At 35.9% G+C, this 26984-nt stretch overlaps 1 protein-coding gene across 1 annotated transcript in view; it reads right to left on the reverse strand.

Annotated features, from left to right (window-relative positions):
• Positions 1–4253: 4253 nt before the first annotated feature.
• The window catches only part of LOC114657624 (transcription initiation factor TFIID subunit 4-like), a 458757-nt gene continuing 436026 nt past the window's right edge, over positions 4254–26984 (reverse strand). Inside the window, exon 14 of the mRNA XM_051932232.1 lies at positions 4254–6093. Coding sequence (XP_051788192.1) covers positions 5926–6093 — 168 coding nt within the window. The 3' untranslated portion in view covers positions 4254–5925. The remainder of the gene's footprint in view (positions 6094–26984) is intronic.

Genomic DNA, 26984 nt, shown 5'->3' on the forward strand with positions numbered 1-26984 from the left:
TAATTGCCAATAGAGGAGATGATCATAGCAGCTTAAATCAGCAGAAAGGATCCATTTATACACAGGTTTCAGTGAGCACCATGAAATGAAACAACCATAAATCAAACTGTAGCTAGAATCAGAGGAAAAAGGCAGGATTTACTGCACAGGAACACTGGTATATTCAGAAGAAAAAGTGGAGAGCAAGTACTCTGGCCTGCTCGATCATAATTAAAAGGTATAGCAACTGTTGATTGTGTGTTTAAAAGAGTTTGAAGATCATAGACCAGTAAAGAAAAAACATTGTGAATAAAAAAAGATGTAAACAGAGCACTCAAAACAGACAAAAATGAACACAGACAAAGATGGCCAGCCTCACACACCGGCACCATCTTGCATCAGAGACTCAGGACACTGAGATAGACCCCATTCTCTGGTGCCATGATTAGTGAACAAAACTATCTGACCTCCAAACATCTGCCTTCAGAATACATTTGCTATTACCAGAGCAAGTTAAACCTGGTAGAATGTCACTTTAAAATGCACCTTACCTTAGACAGGCAGATTGAAAAAAAAACCGGACTTCTGTGATTGCAAGGTCAACCCTAATACAATATAGTACAATATAATTTATTTTTTGTATAGCCCAAAATCACACAAGAAGTGCCACAATGGGCTTTAACAGGCCCTGCCTCTTGACAGCCCCCCAGCCTTGACTCTCTAAGAAGACAAGGAAAAACTCCCAAAAAAACCCTTGTAGGGAAAAAATGGAAGAAACCTTGGGAAAGGCAGTTCAAAGAGAGACCTCTTTCCAGGTAGGTTGGGCGTGCAGTGGGTGTCAAAAAAAAGGGGTCAATACAATACAATACAATACAATACACAGAACAAATCCTCAATACGGTATAAAAATAAAAATAAAATAAAAGGCTGTTACACTTTCTTAAAGTGGATGTAGACCCATAGAGAGGCTCATTGAAAGCACTGCATCACCATTTTTTGCCCGATGGGCTGAAAAGGTAGCCCTGATAGTTATGGCAATGGGCCTGTTTTTTTTTTTTAATTATTAGTGACTTTCTGAGAAGATTGTGTACTTGTGCCATTCTGCTTGTGAAAAGACACTGTGTTAGGTGAGATGTGAGCTACACTTTTTGGTTGGGTGCACTCGTTACAAATGGATACTCATTTACGTGTGTCCATCCCCAAGATGTGTACATTAGTTCATTTGTGTTTGTTGCAGAATGACTTCTTGTGAAGTCTCTGGAAGAGGACATGCTCAGTAAGGAAACCAGAAGTGGCTGTGGGCAAGGATATTCCAATGAGGTCAAGAATTGCCACCAAATCCTGCCAATCGCCATCATGTGACACTTGGTCAATCATAAAAGAGGAACAAGAGTAGCGATGGGTGGATGGAGCCCCATGAAGCTTTTGGGGGTTTTCCTGACTATTCCGAAAATAGTGTACAGAAACCACAGCAGCCATGAGCTCAAGAGAGTTTGTGGAAGAAGCTCACATGCAACCCCTTATTGAACGCAAGGTTTTAATCGAGGTGTATTGAAAGCCTAAGAACACACTGTGTCCTCATTCTGATCTTATGATAATCAGATTGCATTAAAATGCTGTAAAAATGTACGTTAGTATGTTTGACAACTTTCAATAATACAATGTTTAAATGTGTTGATGTAAAGGCGTATTCTGTTGACATAATAGAAACCTCTTTGAATACATCATTGATTCATAAAGTAATTATGTGAAACATTTTCAAGTGAGGGGATTTTTGCTGTGAGGCAATATGAAAGATTAAAATTTCCCTATCATTCTTTCAGGAATATTAGTACTTTGGGGCAAAGTGAATCATAACAGACCTTTGGGGAATATGGTTGTAGAACAGGGCAAATTGAAGGAGACAGTGTTGTAAAGGGGCTTAAGGAGTGTGTCTACAGTATTAATAACGTTCTAAGTTTAACTACACATTCTAAGTTACTCTGTAGGAAAACTGTATAGTATACTGTAGTATTTACTGTACCTTATTGTCACAGAACAGGTTCAGATGTTCCCACTCTCTTGATCTTTTTCTTTTGTGGTTCTGGACTCCATATTTAATTCAGCATCATCACTTTATAAAAATATGAGTGGTAGTTTCACATCTCCATTCATAGCATATGGGATATAGCAAAATTTTGAATCTGTCATGACGCTCCCTGTGTTTTTCAGCGATGTTTGAAGCTTCGGACATCATCAGGCACATGGTAATGGAACTTTGATACAACCTTCAGCACCCCATTTCAACACTAAGTGCTTCGGGAAAGTGACATGAGCTTCAGTGTCTCAGTGTCAGATGTTCCATTCCTGGCTGGCCAAGAATTAAGGAGGACATCTGTCTAAAACTGGGTGCATAGAAGAAACCTGACCCTGAATGCCAATAAGTTTACCACCATTATGTAATACAGTTGTACAAATGTACAAATGAGGACACCACATGAAGCAAGGGGAAGATGTAAAAAGGTTTAGTGCTTTTATTAAAAAAAAAAATCCCAAGTATCCAAAAAATGCAGTGCTCCAAACTGTCAAATAAATAATTCATAAAATGAACTGTTGAGGTTAAAATCAATAAATAGAAAAATCAATTAATAATGAGGTTAAAACAATCCAGTGCATGAAACTAATTTTGAAATCCAACAAGCCCTTTTGCCTTCCTTTAAACTTGACATCTCTCCGGCTTATCCTATTCAGACCTCGCAGCTCGGAGAGACGTCGACCAGCAGGTGCAGACTCCCTTCTTGTCCAGCCCCTGTCCCCACCACCAATCCCATGGTGTCCGTGGGGAACCCCAAACCCTGCTTCACTCAAACCGCTGCCAATCCAGGCTCCAATCGGCATGGATGCTCTATACTTCCACTGCTACCAATGGCTCCACCCTGCTAAAGTACCCCTGAGGCATGATGGTCACTCCTGCTCCCAAAAACGCTGAACAGGACCCAACAGTTCCCCCTTTCCTGAGTGATGGCCACTCGCTCCTCTTAGGGCTTCACTTCTGTCCATCTGCTTCCGTTCATTCCACCAGCTTCTTCTCTCTTGCCTGCTTGCTTCTTTTCCTATCTTTTTAACCTCCACTCTCTTCTTTCTGTTCTCAATCCTCATTCTCCTCGCACTTCCCCTTTTAAAATGGGAATGTGTCACAGCTGTTAGGATTAGCAGCTCCCGGCACCAATTAGGGTCATGGACGATCCCACTCCTGTGCACTTACTGTAGGGCTGTCCGAACCACATTGCACCCGGGAACCTCTCTCACCACGCTACTACTCCCCCACTCCTACCATGACGCAAGAGCTGCGATTATTTATTTAAAAAATGTCAATTAGTCACGGACCTCACTTTAGCTCAATTGCGATTTCGACTTCTTGGTTATTTATCCTTTCATGTCAAGTGGGCTGTTCATGTGTTGTGCTATTTGTCTAAAGTACACCTTTTGAGCACCTTGAGAACAATTGCTGGTCTTTATTTGAACATTTAATTGTTTAAGATTCATAAGTTGATCAATTACCCTCACAAAGATTTGAACTTCTAAACTACTTTTAGCAACAGTCATTCTTTCCCCCCTAAACATTGAGCGCTTAGCCACAAGGCCAAAGTCTTCTAAAATCAAAATGAAATCTAAATGTTAACACTGTAAGTAACTACAGGATGTACCTTTTCCAGTCATTATTGTGCAAATTGTGTTGTGGCATTTTTTAATTTTTAGGTTCACTTTTAATTTTTTTTTAAGGTGTAACTGATGATGTGCTGCCACGTGGCATTAAGCCAAAAAACTGCAGTCTTTTGTACATTCCTTAATTTAAAATATCTTCTTGCTTTCTGGAAAGCAAAGTCATGTTGCACAGATGGCAGTAATAATTAACGTCTTATAGCAATGCATGGGAAGATTACAATGTACTAAAACTTAACCTAGCCTACAGTGTAAAACATACAAAATAATATCACATATATGTGTAATGACACTAACTATAGTAGGCACAATCAAGATATGACTAAACAAAACCGCTTTATATTGTTCAAGGCTTATTATGCACTTGCACCCTGGCATGTGTCATATTACTGTGTATTCTGGGTGATCAGTCCATTCTGAGTCAATGTGCAATGAACCATTAGTAGCCAACAGATCATTTTAGTAAATATTAAATAATTGAAAGCTTGAATAATTTTCTAATAAAATATCAGGAGTTCCCATCTTCTATTAACAAATCTTTAGTATCCTAAAAAAACACGTGCAGAATTTAGTAAACAGTTTCTTTATTCCTTTACAAAATAGGTACAAATACAGAAGTATGTTTTTTTTCACACAAACGGGAAAATTTCATAATATGTACAGAGTTTACCAAAAATAACGTAATTCTAATAAACACATGGTCTTTGTAAACAATATGTACAAATTATTGATACATTAAAACATGATTTTCATCTGCTTTTTTCAGTAATACCTTCCTAATAGTCTTTTGGCTAAAGAGCAGAAGTAGCAGAAACCACTCTCTGCTTATTTTTCAGAAACCATAAAAATAATTATCAAAATAATTGTTTTAAACCATGGAAAGTTCTATTTGTGCTTTTTTGCTATGGTACTTCAAGATAAAATTGCATTGCCTCAAAAATGGCAAGCATTAAAGATGTAAAAAAGGAAATTATAAATAATTATAAAATGTTTCCCTTCAACTGTTATGGACAATACTGTTATTTGCTCCAAACAACACAGATGACTCTCAATGTGCATCACAAACACAGCCTTCTTACCTTTAACAGAATATTTAAAACTGAAGTATGATGCTTTGAAACATTTTCTCACATATACATTGCCTTTGGAACCTGCAAAGAACAGCCATTTAATAAATAAATGAAGGACATGTCTGAAAAGTGGCTGTTGTTGCATAAGAGCAAGCAGGCCTATCAGGGGGTGCAAATGGGGGGCACAGGTTAGCGAAACAATTAAAAAATGTCAATTAAATCCATTTCATTAAGTATATAAAAGGCAAGAAAAACTGCTCTTTAAGCATATGGTTAAATTAAAAAAGAAATGTCATGCAAACATCTCATGTGTATGATTTAGTCACTTATTTCAAACATTTAGAAGAAATAAAAAATCTAAATAAATAATTCAGGTCTTAGAGAATCATGAAAGACAGCAGTGGGACAGCATTTAGGTACCTGCTTCTCACAGAGATACGAGTGAGTGAGGCCGACACAGACAGCAGTAGACTCTACCACTGCATGACTTTATGAACTGATGTTAAGTATTGTGTTTCATTTTTTTTGTCCTACTCAAGTGTGTTTTATGGATGAAAATAGAAAGAAATTTGTGAAAAATGTCATCACTTATAAAGGCTCTGAACCTCTACTAAAATAAATTAAATTTTGTAGGCAACCATTATTAAAGTATAAATGTATACTGCATAAAACCAATAATACTCCCCTTGGTATGTTACAACCAGTTATGAATCAAAATAACCAATTCTGCCATTTATGGCTTTTAGGGACTCTGCATGGATGCTAACCTCAAGGAATTAAATGTCTTCACAATCAATACAGTTTCACTATCAACACTGTAATCTGAAGGTGAGGTGCAACATTTTAAAATTATACAAGAATTTAAAATAACTATATTGGTCAACCAATACAATAAATTATAATATTATGAAGAAGTAGAATCCTGTCCTCTTGTAATATTTTGTGTGATTTTTAAAATGAAAATGTCCAGTGCTTTCCCTCCTGCAGCAAAGAAACAGGGGTTGTTATAGTGGTGGAAGGGCTGCGTGTCAGAGTCTTGGATACTTTTTTTTAATATTACAATTATGTGGACTGAGCAATAAAAACCTATGTGAAGGCACATTGAAAAAAGACAGCAACTAATACCTAAATAAATTCTGGAAGAACAAAAAAAAAAAAAAAAAAAAAAATGGCCCTATTTCAGCAATGCCCTGTACAGCATGAGAGAGTGGCTTGTTTCTCGTTCCTGTTCCATGTAAAAGATGAAGTCCCTGAGATTTACACGAGTTATTCTCTGTCTTGAATATTGTCGAGAGGAGGAGGCTGCTGTTCCACTTTGTGATCCACTTGAGTTACCCGACACCTAAAAAACAAAAGGAAGATGGATTAAGTGAATGGTAATGCAGGTCTTGATGTGGTATGCACAAAGGTGAAGGCCTTGAAAACAAGAAGGAATAGGTTGATGTCAGTACAGAAAACAATGAAATTACACTTTAATTAAAGGATTATGCAGTTAGAAAACCAAAGCAAAACATTTTGAAATTTACCAGCACACTGCAAAGCAAAGGAAAAGTAGAAAAGTGAAGACCATGGTGATTCTACTTAGTTGTAATTGTTCTTCAAAATTATTCCAAGAAAACAATATAAAACAGCCAAATAACTCTATCAATGTATCTAAAAATCTCATGGCCTCTCTCACTATAGCTGATGTCCATGTTCTTACATCAACAATATAATGCACATGAAATAGCAAATGCAATTATAAGAAACAAAATTTTGTGCTTTAGAAAAGCAAAAGTTTACATGCTAACACAGAAAAAATGCTAGCTGCTCATGTAAGACAACCAATAAACATTCAAAACTTCCTTAAAGCAGATATGAAATACTATTTAGGAAAGATCTGGTAGCGTGCCACTGCGTACTGAATTAAAAGGCTGTCATTTGTACACAGGATTCAATAGGGTATTCTTAAATAAACGTACCTGATTCAATAAATTATATAGTATATATGAGCTTATATTTAAGCGTGTGTTTGTCATCAGGGTTGTCTTCTAGAAACATTAGAAATTCAGATCAAAGAATAAATTTAGATGATTTGACTTTATGGAAATCAAGCAGCAAGCTAGCACAACTTCTTTTTTTCTAATCTTCAAAACACTAGACAGTGCACAAGTGGCTTCGTCATATTTACAAATTACTTTTCACAAACACATTTTTTGAATAAATTTACAGAATACATTATTGTCTTAAAGCACATAAAAGGCAACATAAAATTAGTCATTTTAATAAACTAAGGGTTAGTCTTTTTAGGCCTATCAGAAATTCATTCCATGTACTTCTAATATTATACAAAATACTGAAAAAAAAACTTATTCTTATTGAGGAAAGAAAAATGTCTGAAAACTAAAATGTAGGAAAAATGTCCACAGACCAATTCTTTAACTGTGAAACTGATATGGCAGTATAGAGCAGTAAATGATACTTGCTTCACTGCAAATCATCAGCAGAAAGTAACACAAAACATAACACAGAAATACTGATGTTGTGACTGATCTTGCATGGCATCCATGATGCAACATGACACTGGAAACAACATTGGTTCTAAAATGCCTGCAAGGTGCAACAAAACATTAATAATATGATTTCCAGTCTGACAGCTGAGTTGTATATTGCCTATGAAATCGATTACATTTCAGCAATAATAACATGATTTTTTTAAAGAGTAAACTGTATTAATTTCAAAGGATTTATCCTATCCACTTGATACAGTAGCATTACTTTGCCTCATCTCCTGAAGGCAACAATAAATTTACTTGTCTCTCCCTTCAACCTAAATAAGAATAAAAGTTTAATATCTCTCAAGCATGTAAATTAAAAATAGCTATACATTTATCTCAGACAACAAACCAAAAAAATATGTTTAGTCTTGTAGTGCTGTTACCGTTTATGTATGGTTTACGTCATACATCTTATTACAGATGTGTAAAACACCTGCAACATTTTGGTGTGTGTTTGGCACTAACTGTATACAAGATATAGAGAAAGACTCCGGTGAAAGCTTAAACAAACTCTCATGAGTACAAATTCAAAACTCTGTAACCCAGGACCATCTCAGTGACCATGTTAAATTAATGTAATATTTTCAGTATGAAAAAATAAAAGGAACATCAGAGGGAGTGATAAAACAAACAACATTTGCTGAAAAGGTGAAGAAAAAGGGGAACCTAAAAATTTGGAGTCTAAATTTAAAACATTATTCACAACATGTTTTCAGGGCCCAGAAAGAAGGGGGAAAAAACATTGAAAATTATATTTTAAACCTGTGCTAAATAAAACATTCTGCTAGATATTTAAAACATTCAAAATAGCCTTTCAGCATTTTCATATGCTGTTTTATCTTTACTGTTTGTCATACACTCAATAATACATGAAATGTTTTTGATACAGAAAATAAAAAGACAGACAAATAAAACACACATTACATTTTAAATGTTGTATACAAGTATGCAAATGTCTTTTTGCAGTGTGAATAGAATTGTTCCTAATAACAAATCAAAAATATTTAAATTACTTTTATTAATAGAGAAGCAGACATGAAAACCTGCATATGATGACCTTGCCATTAAAATAAAATGAGCTATAAAATGTAACTTTTCTTTAGGTAATAACTTATATTTGTTTCCTTAATAACTAAGTGTATTGACAGAGTATACTCACATTATGCACTGCTAACAAAAATTAGTTTTTTAGCAGGTAAATTAATGGGTAAAACATCTTGAAGTAAAAAAAGCAAATCATGGACTGCATATATCAAGTTGGCCTGGTATTAGGCTTAATTCCTGCAAACATTTTTTTACATGTACATGTGTTACCTATTTGTTAGTATTCAAAACAGCATAGGTGAATGAAGAACTGCTGCTAAAAAGCCTGTTGTCACATTTCTTTCCAACATAAATTCCAGAGGAAGATGGGTGATAAAGGATAAGTTCTGGTATTTTTCAAGTCAAAGTTATTGCTTCATAATCATGGTATGTATTACCCTAGGTTCTTGTCTATAAGCCGGACTCATGTATAAGCCGGAGACCAAAAATCATACGAATTTTTAAAATAAAATCGTATCATAGATAAGCCGGACTCATGGATAAGCCGAACGTACTATAACCTATAACTAATAGAAGGGAGGGAGGTCAGTGGTCTCACTCACACCCATTTAATTTCTTTAAGGGGGGGAGAGAGTGTGAGATATTGGCATCTCTCTCACTCCCCGCATGGCGCGGTTGGAGCGGCCGGAGCGCGTTCTTTCTGCTCTGGGCGTCGCCGAGTCAACACGCGCGTACCGGTCATTTAAATTGTGATTTTATATGTAAGCATATTTAATTTCTGGTACATGCTTCCTCAGTTGGTTTGCCCAGTTGATTTCATACAAGGGACACTATTGGCAGATGGCTGAGAAGCTAGATTGCTTACTTTTCTCTCACTCTTGCGCTATCTGTGATCCTGACGTATGGGGATTGAGCAGGGGGGCTGTTCGCACACCTAGACGATACGGACGCTCGTCTAAAAATGCTGAAAGATTATCTTCACGTTGCTATCTTTTGTAAAGCTGATTCCTGAAAAGACATGCTGCACAGTGCTTCGCATACTTAAAAGCTCGAAGGGCACGTATTGATTTTTGACTGAAAAACAAACTCTGTCTCTGTCTCTCTCTGTCTCTTCCTGCTCCTGACGGAGGGGGTGTGAGCTGCCGCCTTCAACAGCTTTGTGCCGCGGTGCTTCGCATACTTAAAAGCCAAACAGCACCACTGATTTGTTTGCTAGAGATTGCTTTCTCTATCTATGTGACATTCTGTGGTCATGACACACACACCTTTGAAGAGGAAGATATGTTTGCATTCTTTTAATTGTGAGACAGAACTGTCATCTCTGTCTTGTCATGGAGCACAGTTTAAACTTTTGAAAAAGAGACAAATGTTTGTTTGCAGTGTTTGAATAACGTTCCTGTCTCTCTACAACCTCCTGTGTTTCTGCGCAAATCTGTGACCCAAGCATGACAATATAAAAATAACCATATAAACATATGGTTTCTACTTCGCGGATTTTCTTATTTCGCGGGTGGCTCTGGAACGCAACCCCCGCGATGGAGGAGGGATTACTGTATAAGCCGGATTTATGCATAAGCCGATATTCTATTTTTTCATTTTCACAACTTTTTTCCTTAGATAAGCCGCGGCTTATAGACAAGAACTTAGGGTAATTTACCACAAGAAACTGTGTTCTAAAGTAAAGCATTTTTATATAATTTAAAAATACCTAGGTGTTCTTGTGTTTTAAACTGTAAGTCAAAGGTCCGGGGTCTAAATGTAAAAATAAGTCTTTAAAGTTATTGAATATATTACATTTTTCAAGCCAAAATTGTTATTGAGTACTGATCTGCATCTTGAGATTGCATACATTTGATACGATCATGCTCATTCCTCTACCTGCGCTGACGATCATGCTCGATTTAAACACCCCTCAATCTGACTAGCACATTCAATTCACCAAGTGAAACCCCCTCCCACTGCTTTAAGGATGGCACTCAATTTGTCACAAAAAAACTTGGATCGAGACACCAGAAAGGTTGAGAAACACTGGTTTACACTGTTGTTACAACTATTGGCAGAACATAACAGCTGAAGGAACAGAATTTCAGAAGCAAAAGTGGAACAATAAACAGATTATAGCTTTGTGAAAGGGGTTTGCTCCTTCAACTCTATTTAAAAACGCTAGAAAAGACCAGGTTTTTTTTTTTTTTTTTAAATGCCTTACTGTAGGTCACAGTTTCATGAGGCAAATTATTTTAGACTATTACAAAAAAATAACTGATCTGAAAAATAGCAAACTTACCTTTAAAAGAGAAACATTTCTGATTGATCATTGGATGGATACAATGGTGGTAACCATGTCAAGTACTGTGTTTGATTATGTAACTCTAATTTTTATAATATTAACAAATCATACAAAGTAAAAATGACCTGGCAAGTTTTATGTAGCTATGCCATGCTCAAAAGGCATCAATGTGTTTAACATAATAGGTGGTAGAATAAAGCATAAAAGGTAAGGAAAAGATAAAGACCAGTACATGAAAACAGCACATGAATGGTATGACCCACCCCTCAACAACAGAGAATGCTTACTTCACATAACCAGATAATACAATGTCAGGGACTGTAAACATTCCCACAAATATATAAACATACAAATAAAAATTTTTATACAAGTTTAACTTTATTACAAAATAGCTAAAAACATAAAAACTACTCTTTAATGCTTTTAAAAACTAAACTTTTATTGTGAACAGCAGAAGGTGGTGATTCTACAGATGCAACTTAACACCTTTTTAGGTAGGTGCTATTATATACTGCAAACTCTGCAATCACACATCTACATCATCTCTTTATAAAAACCTAACAGCACTAATAGAATAATAATGAAATTAGTGAGGTTTTAAAGAAAGAGGAAAAAAAAAAAACTATATATTAGCCACAATAACCTGCTGAACAAAATATTTGTTTGGCTAAAGGTTTTCATCCTCTCATGAGGCGATTCATCTTCAATGTAATATACTACATTGACCAAGAATGATAAAGTCTGCCCAAAACATTACTATATGAAATTTATTACATTTTACCTTAGAAAAATAAGCACTATTGTAATTGAATTTTTAAATATCTGATATTCTAAAACTACTCAAAAGCTAATTTTTCAAAATTTCAAGTGACATCCAGACAATTTTAATGGTACTAAATTTCTAAATACATTTATTTGGAATACATTTTCCCCTATGTTTTAAAAGGAGATTTCTCCTTAAATTTTACATATAGTACTTTACTTCAGTGAAGTAACAACTTTAAAATGTATTACAAATTCGTGTACAAAGGAAGATGATTATAGAGCACATTCATCTCAATGTATGCTTAGGCTATAACCCTAGTCCGAGTTACTGCAGCAGCAACACCACAAATTGCCCATCCATTCGTTTTCAAAACTACCTTTTTTCCAGTATACCTTAGGAAGGCTGAGCTTTCCTATTAAAAATCAGTTATAAGGCAAGACCAAACCCTGAATTGAATTCTATCCCCTCACAGAGTGTACTCATATACACACAAGTCCAGTTTGATGTTAACAATTAACCTAACATGCATCCACACTTTCTTGGATGGCAGGGGGAGGGAGTATGGACACAAAGAACGTGGTTCAGGAATTGGGTAATTGTTTTAGCCCTACAAATTACCTGTGAGGATGAAGCAGTAATCATTTTAAATACATCAAAAAAGTACAATTCTTTATTCCTTAACATACATGCAAAGAATATATGATGCTTTTGCTGATGTATTATTATGAGGCAAAGAACTGGGAAACCCATTTAGTAAATACATTTGACATAAAATGATTGATAAAATGTGGCCATACTAAAAATAGTGTCTATTCAGAATTTAAAGGTTTAAAATTATACTAATGATTCTAAATTCACATATAAGATTTCATAGTTTATTTGGTTTATTGTAAGTGAAAAAACAGATTTTATAATTAAACCAAATATTCTTTGTTAGCTTGTTTTCTTTCCAGTACTACTAGATTGCTATAAGGAGGAAGGTGTTTAAAAACTGCTAAACACACTCCTTTGTTTATCATAAATTGTGTTTTAGGATCAGATTAGTTTAACAGAAGAAATTACATTTACGTTTTCCAAGAGAAAAAAATAAACAAAAAATGTAGCAAAAAAAAAATAAATGAAAGAAACTTGTACAGAAAAGACAAAGAACAAATTAGCAGCTGCGCTTAAAGGATAAGTTTGGTATTTTTCAAGTTGAAGTTATTTCTTCAAAATCATGGTATGTAGTAATTTGCCACATAAAATTGCATTCCGAAGTGAATCATATTTTAAATATTTAAAAAAATAACTAGCCTGCTTTTAAATTTTATAATGGAGCTAATGGGTACTGGAGTTCCAATGTGAGAAAAGCATGTATTCTTACTGAATACATCCACATTTCATGTCAAAAATTTTAGAGTATTGATTTGTGTCTTGAGATTACATATACAGTTAGGTCCATAAATATTTGGACAGAGACAACTTTTTTCTAATTTTGGTTCTGTACATTACCACAATGAATTTTAAATGAAACAACTCAGATGCAGTTGAAGTGCAGACTTTCAGCTTTAATTCAGTGGGGTGAACAAAACGATTGCATAAAAATGTGAGGCAACTAAAGCATTTTTTGAACACAATCCCTTCATTTCAGGGGCTCAAAAGTAATTGGACAATTGACTCAAAGGCTATTTCATGGGCAGGTGTGGGCAAGTCCGTCGTTATGTCATTATCAATTAAGCAGATAAAAGGCCTGGAGTTGATTTGAGGTGTGGTGCTTGCATGTGGAAGATTTTGCTGTGAACAGACAACATGTGGTCAAAGGAACTCTCCATGCAGATGAAAGAAGCCATCCTTAAGCTACAAAAACAGAAAAAACCCATCTGAGAAATTGCTACAATATTACGAGTGGAAAAATCAGTTTGGTACATCCTAAGAAAGAAAGCAAGCACTGGGGAAGACAACAGTGGTGGATGATCGCAGAATCATTTCTATGGTGAAGAGAAACCCCTTCACAACAGTCAACCAAGTGAACAACACTCTCCAGGGGGTAGGAGTATCAATATCCAAGTCTACCATAAAGAGAAGACTGCATGAAAGTAAATACAGAGGGTGCACTGCAAGGTGCAAGCCACTCATAAGCCTCAAGAACAGAAAGGCTAGATTGGACTTTGCTAAAGAACATCTAAAAAATCCAGCACAGTTCTGGAAAAACATTCTTTGGACAGATGAAACCAAGATCAGCCTCTACCAGAATGATGGCAAGAAAAAAGTATGGAGAAGGCGTGGAACAGCTCATTATCCAAAGCATACCACATCATCTGTAAAACACGGTGGAGGCAGTGTGATGGCTTGGGCGTGCATGGCTGCCACTGGCACTGGGACACTAGTGTTTATTGATGATGTGACACAGGACAGAAGCAGCCGAATGAATTCTGAGGTGTTCAGAGACATACTGTCTGCTCAAATCCAGCTAAATGCAGTCAAATTGATTGGGCGGTGTTTCATGATACAGATGAACAATGACCCAAAACATACAGCCAAAGCAACCCAGGAGTTTACTAAAGCAAAGAAGTGGAAAAATCTTGAATGGCCAAGTCAGTCACCTGATCTTAACCCAGTTGAGCATGCATTTCACTTGTTGAAGACAAAACTTCAGACAGAAAGGCCCACAAACAAACAGCAACTGAAAGCTGCTGCAGTAATGGCCTGGCAGAGCATTAAAAAGGAGGAAACGCAGCATCTGGTGATATCAATGAGTTCAAGACTTCAGGCTGTCATTGCCAGCAAAAGGTTTTCAACCAAGTATTAGAAATGAACATTTTATTTCCAGTTATTTAATTTGTCCAATACTTTTGAGCCCCTGAAATGAAGGGATTGTGTTAAAAAAATGCTTTAGTTGCCTCACATTTTTATGCAATCGTTTTGTTCACCCCACTGAATTAAAGCTGAAAGTCTGCACTTCAACTGCATCTGAGTTGTTTCATTTAAAATTCATTGTGGAAATGTACAGAACCAAAATTAGAAAAAAGTTGTCTCTGTCCAAATATTTATAAACCTAACTGTATATTGCAAAACCGAATATCCATTATATTTAAAAAAGGAAAAAAAATAAAAAAATAAAAGCAAAACCCTGATGTGAGATTCAGCCATTTTAAAAGAAGTACAGCTATGTGCTTCATTTTGCCATTCATACTCCTCTGCAGCAGCCTTTCATGGCCGGGGTGTGGATTGGCCTTGGATAGTCTTACCCAAGTGCCATTATTAACACTGAATATTGACGCCCAGATATGGATTACTGTCTCTGTTCTGTAGACAACTAGACAATAACAACTTAATTCATAGTCTATCACTATAGATATGAGAACTTATTTTATTATTTCATAAAAATATTGCCTGCTGCCGCCAAGTATCAACATGCACACGTGTGCTTCAGTGCTCTAGCTAGAGGAGGATTGAGCACGTGTGTAGCATGCAATCAAGTGACTAGAACTGAACAGATGTTATAGGCATACATTTAGTTTTAGCATAGGCAGATTGTTAGCACAGAGCTGTTATTCCTGCTTCACAGCACCAGGGGCTGAATGGAATTTTCAAGTTCTTGCCATCAAATCAGTGACTGATTAGTATCAGTAATTGTCAATAAGTTTACTCACTCACAAAAATGCCCTTGTTTAATTTATTACCATATTTTCAGCAAGGGCGGCTCATTATGCGTTAAAAAATTTGATGATTGGTTTGTGGCACTTCAATGTGTTTCACTGTGGTTGGGCACTACTGCATGCTTTGCCTTTTTATTCCAGAGTATTAATTTTTACTGTGCACATGACACACCACAGAAAGAATGTCATGTTGCAGACTTGACTCCTTCAAAAACCAAAATCTCTTATTCAAAATACAATGCAGTGCAATTGCTTCCGTTCAGATTTATTATCATTTGTACAAAGTACAATGAAACTCTTATGTTGCTTTTCATTACACAGCCACTCTGCCTGAATCTTGAAATATATGCTATGTAAAATACTAGTACACAGACAGTAATTGGCGAAAACAATCAGTTGTTTAGGACAATGTTTCTCAACCAGAGTTGCTGTTGTTTATAATGGTAGTAGGTCGCACAGTGGGCTGTTGCTCCCATGATTGTGCCCATTTCCCAAACCATTCTGTTGATCATGCTCTAATAAACAACCCCCCGCTCAAACCCAAACTGTGACGATTATGCTCAATTCCCCCTTGGTGAGTCGTGGAGAAAAAACTTTCATGGGAACTTTCATACATCAGAAAGGTTGAGAAATACTAGTTTAGGAAAAATAATCATATGACATGAGCATGCATCTGTCTGTTGTTGCAAGCCATAGCAGAACATAATCACTGAAGGAGGGCCATAAAAAATGTGGAAGGCATGTGTTCTTAATCAAAACCTTTGCTACTTCAAAGCAGACGTATTTGGTAAGTTTAAGGATTTTTTTTATCAAGTTATTTTTTTTTACACTGGAACCCTGGTACCCATTAGCTCCATTCTAAAATGCAAGAGTAGGACTCCATAGTGAAGACACAGAGAGTACTAAACCATAAAATTTAGTAACAGTATTTAGCAAAGATATTTAAAAACAAAATCAAATTAAATTTTCTAGTTTTACTAAAAGTTTCAAAATGCAGCCATACCACCACAAACGGAAAAAGAGATAATAAACAATCAATATGTACAGTATATTGGAAGTATATCACCTGCAGTCATCTCATGCAAAACAAAACATTCAGAGACTGTCTAACCTAAACCCCAGTAACACTGATGTTATAAGATTATAAACACCTCTCCACTATATATAGTTTATTGTTTTTATTACCTGATATAACCAACATACTATATATATTTATAAACAGTCCACATTATGCTATCTGTAAATTTAAATGTTGTCTTAAGTGACTCTAGTTAGTAACGACTGTGTCATTTATTTGTCACATACCATAATATAGTTTCTGTCAATATATATGATTTGTTGATTTGCCTAAAATAAGCAAATCTTTCAACAAATCATATACAAAATTAACTTAAAATTTTGTCTAAATTTTCTTTGCTTAACTGTAAAAGCAGCATATGAATGCTACTTATTAATTATTTAACTTCACAGAAATAGAAAAAGGAGTAAATATATTACTATTAAGACAACACTGCATAAAGCTTGGGGTTTTATTTAATCTTTTAACAATTTATTAACATTAACACATTTATTAAAATAAATTAACAGTAACACTTGTTGGTAAGGGCCTGGATATTTTTTTCCACAGGGGCCAAATTTCTTTCAAAATTAACAAAATTGGTGGGTTTATAGATTTGGGAGGCAATTTCATAATTTAGAAAAAATGATAAATGATCATTACAGCTTGCTTAATTTATCTTAATATATACACTTTTTAAAATAATTCATTGACCTTTTCCACTAAGGTGATAAAACAAAATACTGAATAAATAATATCAAAATCAAAATGCAAACATTATAAAATTAATGCTACATGAACTAAATAATTATTTAGGATACTTTTATTTACAAAAGCTCTTCAGATACGCATTTGTAACATTCCCAGGTGTCTGATAAGTGTTGTTGTTAGTGTCTTATTTGCACTTATATATTCAAAAATAATTTGTCATTTTAAACATATAAGGAAAAGTGGTATGCAGCCAAACTTTCAAAATACCTGTAGAAGAGTGCTTTGTTTTTAAGGTGTCTTACATAACTAATCATACATATGTTGTTAAATGTCCGAATTAGTCCTACAAGAGAATTAGTCTTAAATGCTATAATTACATTGGAACATCAATAAGCTTGCAATTGCAGCATACATCTCCCTCACTCTCATGCTATTTTATACAGTATGTGTCATATGTAGATGCTCTGCTTTCAATACATTTTAGTTGTATTGATTAACACTGAACAGTCTTCAAAATGTAACGAGAATCACATATTATGAATTTCTTATACATATTTTTTTTATCAATGATGGAGACTGTGTTTAACAGCCCAGTTAACTGCACATCTCTATGAAACATCCCTGCCATTAACATGTTACACAGTTTATGGTCTCAATACACCTGACTTTGAGATTCCCTTCGAAAGCAGCACAATAAGCCAGACCACTTGAGTGTCTGGATAGTGTGGAAGTTTTGAATCAAGTCAAGTTGGGGAGCATGCACTGGTACAGTGCGATGCCGCACCCACTACATGACAAAACAGCTCGGGATCTCGGTTGGCAACCCCCCAGGCAGACACACGGTCCAGTCCCACCCTCTGGAAATGTCCCTCTATCTGCCACAGCCAGGTGTTATGTGGGCGACCCCTTGGCCTGGACCTGCCACTCGGGTCCTCAACAAAGAAGATCTTACGAGCAGGATCACCCTCGGGGAAATGAGCCACATGGCGGTAGTGCCATAACTGACGCTCCCTCACAATGCAGGTAATGTGCCTCATTCGGGACTCCATGAGCAACCGCTCATTCGACACAAAGTCAAACGTACGGTATCCAAGGATTTTCCAGAGAGACACAGTACCAAAGGAGTCCAGTCATCATCTTAGGTCACTGGATAGTGTCCATGTCCCGCAACCATATAGTATTACAGGAAGCACCAGGACTCTAAAGACTTGGACCTTCATCCTTTTGCATAGATATCGAGAGCACCACACACCCCTTGCCAGCGACCTCATGACCCCCCCCATGCTCTCCCAATCCGTCTACTGACTTCATAGAAAGAGTCACCAGAGACATGAATGTCACTGCCAAGGTAAGTAAACCTCTCAACAAGGTCGACACTCTCTCCGCAGGCAGACACACTGCTGATGGCTGTGCCCAAGAGGTCATTAAAGGCCTGGATCTTGGTTTTTATTCAGGACACTCACAAGCCCAGGCACTCAGACTCCTCGCTCAGCCTCTTGAGTACCCCAATCAGAGCCTCCATTGACTCTGCAAAGATCACAGCATCGTCAGCAATGTCAAGATCCGTGAATCTTTCTTCACCAACATGCCCTACAGCCGCTGGACCCCACGACCTTGCCCAACACCCAGTCACACACATACAAGCATTGAACAGAGTAGGAGCAAGAACACACCCCTGACAAACCCCAGACTCAACTGGGAAAAACAGAGGTTCTACCTCTACTCTCCACAGCACTTTCAGTACAAGTGTATAGGCCAACCATGATATCCAGCAACCTCGAGGGGATCCCACGAACCCTTAGGGTATCCCACAGGGCAGTTCACTAACTTCTATTTTTTTTTAAACAAAGTAATAGTCATACAGAGCAGCTCATTTCAATGTTGGACTAAAAACTGCAATGCATTGGCACCACAAACGTTAGCAGTGCTGCAGATATTTCTACACGTACTATACAACAGAAGCTATACACAAACAGGCAAATTAAAAACAAATGACACTATAATAAAATAAAGATGTCTGCTTATTCATCTCCTGTGAAGATGAGACTATGTCCAGTCTGCAGTAGTCCATATCTGGTATTTCGAAGCCCTATTTTCTGCCCTTTAAGGAATGGCTTTCTTACTGTCACTCGCCCTGTCAAACCTGCAGTACAAAGTCTCCTCTTCACAGTAGAGACAGTTCTTTTTTCCCCACTGTTAAGCTGTGCTTGAAGCTGTTGTGCTGTGAGATGTCTATTACGCAAGCTGATGACTCTCAGGAACTTGTCTTCTGATTTGGTTGTGACTTTGGGTTTATCAGATCTCTTTCTATTAGAGTTTCTTCCACTTTCCAATTGCCTTTGGATTGGGTAGGACACTGTACTCACTGACAATCTATGATCTGTTTATTGCAACTGACAGGGGGTTGTGGATGTTTGCCGACTGGTCGACCAAGCACAAGCATTACCTGGTAGGTAACCATTCAAATAATCAAATTGCGATCAGACCTATGGATGTAATACTCCGATCTTCACCCTGTCAAGGAAGTGAACTAACCACTGTGGCACAATATCTGAGGCTCTGCCTCAGGTGCTGACGTCCCAGCTTCGATCCCCGTAGGGGGAAGTAAAGATGCGTAAACCTGATGAGCTCCAATTTGGGCAAAACATGTGTTGTGTACTTTTTATATTATTTGACAGATACTTTATAGCATGTCTATGATCTGCTTCTCGCAACTGAGAGGGAGTGGTGGATGTTTGCCAACTGGCCAACCAACCACAAGCAGTACCTGATAGGTATATTTATAGAGTCAGGGTTCTGACAAGGAAAGATCTCTAATATCAGAGCAGAGGGTGCTGCAGTTAACTTTTCCTTTTATCCTTAGATTAGAACAGGGATCCTTATTGTGGTCCTGAAGGGCTGCAATGGCTGCAGATTTTCCTTCTAACTCGTATTCCTCATTAGAAGAAAGTACTTGCTGAAAATGAAACTTGGTATTTACCTATTTGGCATGTTTGTGCTTTCATTTATCCAAGAGAAATTTTTAATTGCACTGTAGAATTGTCTGAGAACATTATCCATGTGTTTTGTTGGCCAGAACAGATTTAAACTTAACAATCCTTCCAATTCCACTCTCATTGATACTACATGGTGCATATGCACTGGTTTAAAAGGAAACATGTTAGCTGGAGAGCTGCTGGTATACTGGTTATTTGCAGTTCATTATTAACTAATGTTTGGTTAAGAAAACATGCAACAATTAAAACTTAAATACAGCTGCTATAAAATAGGCAATTAAGGATTCTGAATTGTAACAGGAAATATAACTAAAATTAAGCCCACAAATGCATTGCTTTAGTACTAAATAAATGAGTTCTAATTAAGAAATTGGGTGAACTGAAAACCTGACGCCACTGTGGACCTCAAGGACTGTAATTGAGGACTATGATCTATAATGTAACTAAAATTTGTGATGAATGCAAGTGCTAACAAGGCATATACAGTCATATGAAAAAGTTTGGGAACCCCTCTTAATTCTTTGGATTTTTGTTTATCATTGGCTGTGCTTTCAAAGTAGCAACTTCCTTTTAATATATGACATGCCTTATGGAAACAGTAGAATTTCAGCAGTGACATTAAGTTTATTGGATTAACAGAAAATATGCAATATGCATCATAACAAAATTAGACAGGTGCATAAATTTGGGCACCCCAACACAGATTTTACATCAATACTTAGTGGAGCCTCCTTTTGCAAATATAACAGCTTCTAGATGCCTCCTATAGCCTTTGATGAGTATCTGGATTCTGGATGGAGGTATTTTTGACCATTCTTCCATACAAAATCTCTCCAGTTCAGTTAAATTTGATGGCTGCTGAGCCTGGACAGCCTGTTTCAAAGCATCCCACATATTTTCGATGATATTCAAGTCAGGGGACTGTGACAGCCATTCCAGAACATTGTACTTCTCCCTCTGCATGAATGCCTTTGTAGATTTCGAACTGTGTTTTGGGTCATTGTCTTGTTGGAATATCCAACCCCTGCGTAACTTCAACTTTGTGACTGATGCTTGAACATTATCCTGAAGAATCTGTTAATATTGAGTTGAATTCATCCCACCCTCGACTTTAACAAAGGCCCCAGTCCCTGAACTAGCCACACAGCCCCTAAGTATGATGGAACTTCCACCAAATTTGACAGCAGGTGTTTTTCTTGGAATCCGGTGTTCTTCTTCCACCATGCAAAGGTCTTTTTGTTATGACCAAATAACTCAATTACAAAATGAATCTGGCTTGTCTAAATGACCATTTGCATACAACAAGTGACTCTGTGTGGTGTGAGTACAGAAAGGGCTTCTTTCTCATCACCCTGCCATACAGATGTTCTTTGTGCAAATTGCACTGAATTGTAGAACGATGTACAGATACACCATCTGCAGCAAGATGTTCTTGCAGGTCTTTGGAGATGATCTGTGGGTTGTCTGTAACCATTCTCACAATCCTGTGTATATGCTGCTCCTGTATTTTTCTTTGCCTGCCAGACCTGGGTTTAACAGCAACTGTGCCTGTGGCCTTCCATTTCCTGATTACATTCCTTACAGTTGAAACTGACAGTTTAAACCTCTGAGATAGCTTTTTGAAGCCTTCCCCGAAACCATGAGACTGAACAATCTTTGTTTTCAGATCTTTTGAGAGTTGCTTTGAAGATCCCATGCTGTCACTCTTCAGAGAAGAGTCAAAGGGAAACACAACTTGCAATTGACCACCTTAAATACCTTTTCTCATGATTGGACACACCTGTCTATGAAGTTCAAGGCTTAACGAGCAAATCCAACCAATTTGGTGTTGCAAGTAATCAGTATTGCGCAGTTACATGCATTCAAATCAGCAAAATTACAAGGGGACCCAAATTTTTGCACACCCAGTTTTTCACATTTGATTTAATTTCATACTAGTGCTTCACTAAAAATCTTTGTTCGGAAAACACCCCAGTACTCAGATGTTCCTAGGAAATGAAAGAGATACCACTGTTATCTTTTTTGTTGAAAGTAGAGTAAATAATTATGCAGGCTGAGAGGGGTTCCCAAACGTTTTCATATGATCTGTAGTTAAATACCAAGTTTCATTATCATCAAGGACTAAGTTATAATTAGAAGACAGGCTGGAATGAAAACCTGTAGCCACTGTGGCTATCCAGGACCGTGATTGAGGACCCCTGGATTAGAAGATGATGCCTGGTACAAATACTGACATCACATTCGGTATTAAACCTGAAACTAAAATTATGACTTAACAGTAGTGTGTATTCAAAATAAAAACTAAAAGATTACAATGAGTATTTCATTCTAAAGTAAATAAACTGAAAAAAATATTGAAAATAAAGGAGAAATAAAAAATAATTGAAAAATATGAAACTAAAATAACCTTGGTCTGGTGGAAACCAGGCATAGCTAATCACTTGCACAATAACATTCCATCGGTGAAGGTTGGTGATGGCAGCATCATGCTGTGGGAGCTATTTTTCAGAAGCAGGGACTGGGAGATGAGCCACTGTTGAACAGAGCAAGGTACAGAGATATCCTTCATAAAAACCTGCCCAAGTTTTTTGTGGATGTCAAACACATGAGTGATTTAAGGACAACTCTAGGAATGTCCTCGAGTGTCCCAGCCAGAGCCCAGATTTGAACCCATTCTCCATCCAACCTGACAGAGTTTAGGAGGATCTGGAGAGAAAAAGAGCAGAAGATTCACATGTCCAGATGTGCCAAGACAGTTGTTTCATACTCGAGAAGATTCTAGGCTGTAATTGCTGAAAAAGGTGCAAAATACTAAGTAAAGAATCTAAATAATTGTCTCAATGTGATATTTCAGTTTTTACTTTCTTGTATGAATAGTATAGAGAAAGTATAGGAATCGTGCAAAAATTTTATCTCGAGATTTTGATGAATCTTGACGTTGTAGACGTTCCTGAGGACAAAAATACCATTTTTGAAATTGTATCTGTCTGTGTGTCTCTGTGTAAACACGGTAACTCGAAAACGCTTCAACCTAGGTCAATGAGATTTTGTACACCTGCTTTATATCAAAAATAAGGAATCCAATGAACTTTTGGGTCACTTCCGACAACCGGAAGTGGAACTTTATCTGAATGCTTTTACAAATTTTCAAGTAAACTATGGTTATAATCACAGATAGATGATTCAAATTTTGTATATTTATAATGATAAAAAGCAAACAGATATAAAATTTGAGAAAAATTACTCAACCACAAGTAGTATTTTATTTAAATAATCATCTGAAATTTTTGTATCATGGAAATATAAATGTGTACATGATATTAAAAACTGCATTCAATATAACACATATTCTTTCAATAACTATTATTAGTTTTATTTTAATTTATACATCATCAGTTTAACAATAATGTGTAAACATTGAACATGCAATGTAAGTATAAAGATGTAACGGGAACAATAAGCTGCTATGTCCTCGTCGTGTTCCTGGAAATACATTTAATTGTATACTTTTTTTTATTTCTGCCATCATTATCATAATTAAATGTAGCTAAGTGCAGTTTTACCTAGAACAATTTATTGCAACAAATATTACATAATAGTAACACTTTTTCTAGGTTTTTAGGTGACTATAACTCTTTTTTACTTTGCATATAATCTAGGTAACGCATATATAACCATAAAAAATTCCACCATAGATTTTGAACTCCCTAAGTGCGAAAATATCATTTTAATATAAAGTTTGATTATAAATAGAGAAATGATTGTGTATCAATATTATCAATTAGTTCTGATGAAAAACAAAGAGATATTTGAAAAATATTGCACAACTGGAAGTGGTTCCGATGACCTTTTCCTCTATCTCAGTATACATAGCAAAATGTGAAAAAAGTCTGAAACTTTCTAAAGGCATTATATATTGTAGCAAAAGTGGAGAAATAAGTGAAGGTTAATTTTATATTGAAAAGAAACCAGAAACTTACAAATGCACCATGGTATTGAGTATCCATCAGGTGGAAGCAGGTGTGGAAACCTAATGAATTTAAAAGTTGAAATAGCACATGCCTAAATTTGTTATATTTAATATTTTTTAATTGCATTTAGTAGGCTCCAGTGGGAAAAAAATCATTGAGAATTTGCTGCCTACTTATTATAGTGAAAGTAATTTCAAATTACTTATTATGATTAATTCTCTTGAAATTAGCACATGAAACAGCATGAGAAAGCTCCAAATCACTTTTCGAAATCCTACTACAGCTAGTAGCCACTCCCTTAGGCCCTTGCATGCCAGGCAAGGCTACTGAGAATAAAAAGTATTTTGAGCAATTCATTAATACAGAACAAACAGATCATCATAATCAGGAGTACAGCTTAGCTTGCAGCTGAATATAAATAACACTCAACCCTTTCAGGTACAAATATTACTCAATATTACAATGAACAGGTAACAATTTTAATCAGAGTGGAACAATGCTCACAATAAGTAATATAGACAAGCAGATTAGACATTGGTTCATTCCCAACAAAATGAGTGACACTGTGACCTATAGTAGATTATGATTACACACAATCAGCACATCAAAAAGTTGCAACCGAAATGGCTAAAGAGTGAAGGTTATTTGTTGAAGCCCCACAGGATAACATAGTGACTATCCAAAAAAACGTTGCTTAAAGTCAACCTGCAATTACCCTGTTTCTGAGAATATAAATGGGCACACTTGTTTACTTAGATATACCACTTCTACTTTTATTTTACATTCCAGCATTACTGTAACAGAACTTAGTGGATTTAATTGCACAGTGGGATTTGGGTGTTGCTCAAGCAGGCTTACGTTACTTAATACTGTGGTATATGAGACTGAACAGTTAGTTTTGTGAACTGTTGTATTCACATACAGGTATTCTCTGAGAAACCTTACATGTTAAAACTATTTGTTGATAAAGCATTAAAAGGAAGACAAAAATAATACAACTAACATCAGGGGATGCTTTTAAGCATGTAAAGCTTAAGAGATGAATAATTAACACATCTATTAATATAAACAAAGATAAACACCTGTATTAATGGGCAGCTGGATATTTAATTTTGAAAGGATGGTTTTATTGATGCTTCAACTTCTGTTAAACTAATGGATACTTCCATTACATGTCTTCTGACTATGCCCATTTAATTGTATTTTTTTTACCTCCAACAAAAACTTGCTATTATTTTCTTTTCAAAAGCATACTATTACTTACCTTGTTCCTACTCTTACCCAAGGCTCTCAATCAGATAACAGCATATTTTCAGATTTTGTAGATGACCAATACAACTATCTTTATAATTTGCTAAACTTGTTTTTTTTTATTACAGTGAATTCAAAGCAACTTTTTGGAAAAAGAAAAACAATGTGTAAAAGTAAAATGTCCTTTTCATTTTATAATATAATAAATATTCACACTTCTTTATACATTACATAGTGCTGACATATAATACAATTTATATGTTCTTCCACAAGAGTGTTTAAATATAAATGCTACCACCATATTAGACTTTTTTTGGCACTACTGACAAAGTGCCAGCATGAACATGAATTAGTGAGATACAAGAGTAAACTCTAAAATATTGTTTCAAGCTGGAAAGAAATAATTATTTGGTAAAATGTTCCCCCACCCAAAAGACAGGCATGGACGCACGTACCTTATACACCATGCCATATCAAGTTTCAAGCTCTGCTAATGGTGAGCTGAACATTTAAGGTTTTGAACATTCCTATCATCAAAGTCTGAATGGTTGCTATTAAACAAAGCTTTACCACATGTTAACTTATAATTTGCATTTGAAGCAAAACAACAAAACCATCCATCTTTTACTTGCTCAGTTGTGCATTGTTTATACTAAAGGAATCTTTAATAAGAACATTTTTAACCATGTATATCTTCACTGATTAATACTGGAAACAGCACAGTGCATCATACATGAATTTCTAAGGCACTGTGTTCTATTTTATGTATTAATTAAAAACAGAAGTCTCTTTTCAAAAAGCAGCAAAAACACTGAAAGAGTTAACAGATGTCGATTCAATTACTGGTGGGCTGTAGATGCTGCCTCTGTAATTTATTTGATGTGGACTATGTTAAGCAATAATAAATGTAAAAAGAGTTATAATAATTATTTACAGATGTACTGTAGAGGGCAAATGTTTCTAGACCAAATTTAGTGTACAATATTAAATCTTAAAACTACTATAAAAAGAGGGGAGAAGAGTGTTGCTTTATGTGTCACTGTTTATTTCTTTGAACAGAAAATGGTTAATAAATTTCAACAATTCAGGATATTAGAACATTATGGTGCAGTAACAGCCATTATATGAATGCAAGGAAACTTGTGACATAGACGGTCACTTATATTTGCATTTCTTTAGAGTTTATCTAATAAAAATATCCGGCCAGAGCATTATAAGCTAGTTTGGTCGAACAGGAGAGAGAGAGAGAGGGGGAAAAATAGTAGATTTGCCATTATTATTCTGAAGAAAAATGGAGGAATTAAATTCACAACAAACAACTTCAATTCACTTCTGAACTACACAACAGCAAATCTTAAAAATGTCAAATAGTAGAGGATCTCAATAACCATAATAAAGCATAAAAATAGCGACTCTGCTCCATGGCAGTGCATAGCAACCATACAAAATTTCAGTCAAGGAGAAAGAAGGGAAAAACACCTTATTACTTCTAACTCCTGCAAGCCATTTTGGTCTCCAAAGGTTTTAGACTGCCTCAGGCCATGTGTCTGCAGTGTTTCGGGAAATGACTTGCCTTCGCACGAACACTGCTATGTTCTGCAGCACTGCTGCCCCCAGCATACCCGCTCAATTTCTTTTTAACCCTTCACTTGTCTTTTCACTATTAGTTTTTCTACAAAAGCAGATTCTGAGGGAAAGGCCACTGATGTTGATGAACTTAACTATCATTCACAGCCTGTCAAGTTAATCTCACTCAAAGCACACAAGTTAACATAAAAAAATCAAAAAACAAGTAAAAATAAAAATAATCAGCAATAACAAAGGAAAGTCAAAATATATGCTATACCAAAGACTCTTTTAAATCAAGTTTTGGAGCTCAGGGAAAATGCAACTGTACAGTTAATTGTACTGTATATTAATCACAGATTAAAACTGCAAACTAGTTGACACGACACATAATTAAAACATCTTGCTT

This window comes from Erpetoichthys calabaricus, chromosome 9 (genome assembly GCF_900747795.2).
Source record: "Erpetoichthys calabaricus chromosome 9, fErpCal1.3, whole genome shotgun sequence".
Lineage (NCBI taxonomy): Eukaryota > Metazoa > Chordata > Cladistia > Polypteriformes > Polypteridae > Erpetoichthys > Erpetoichthys calabaricus.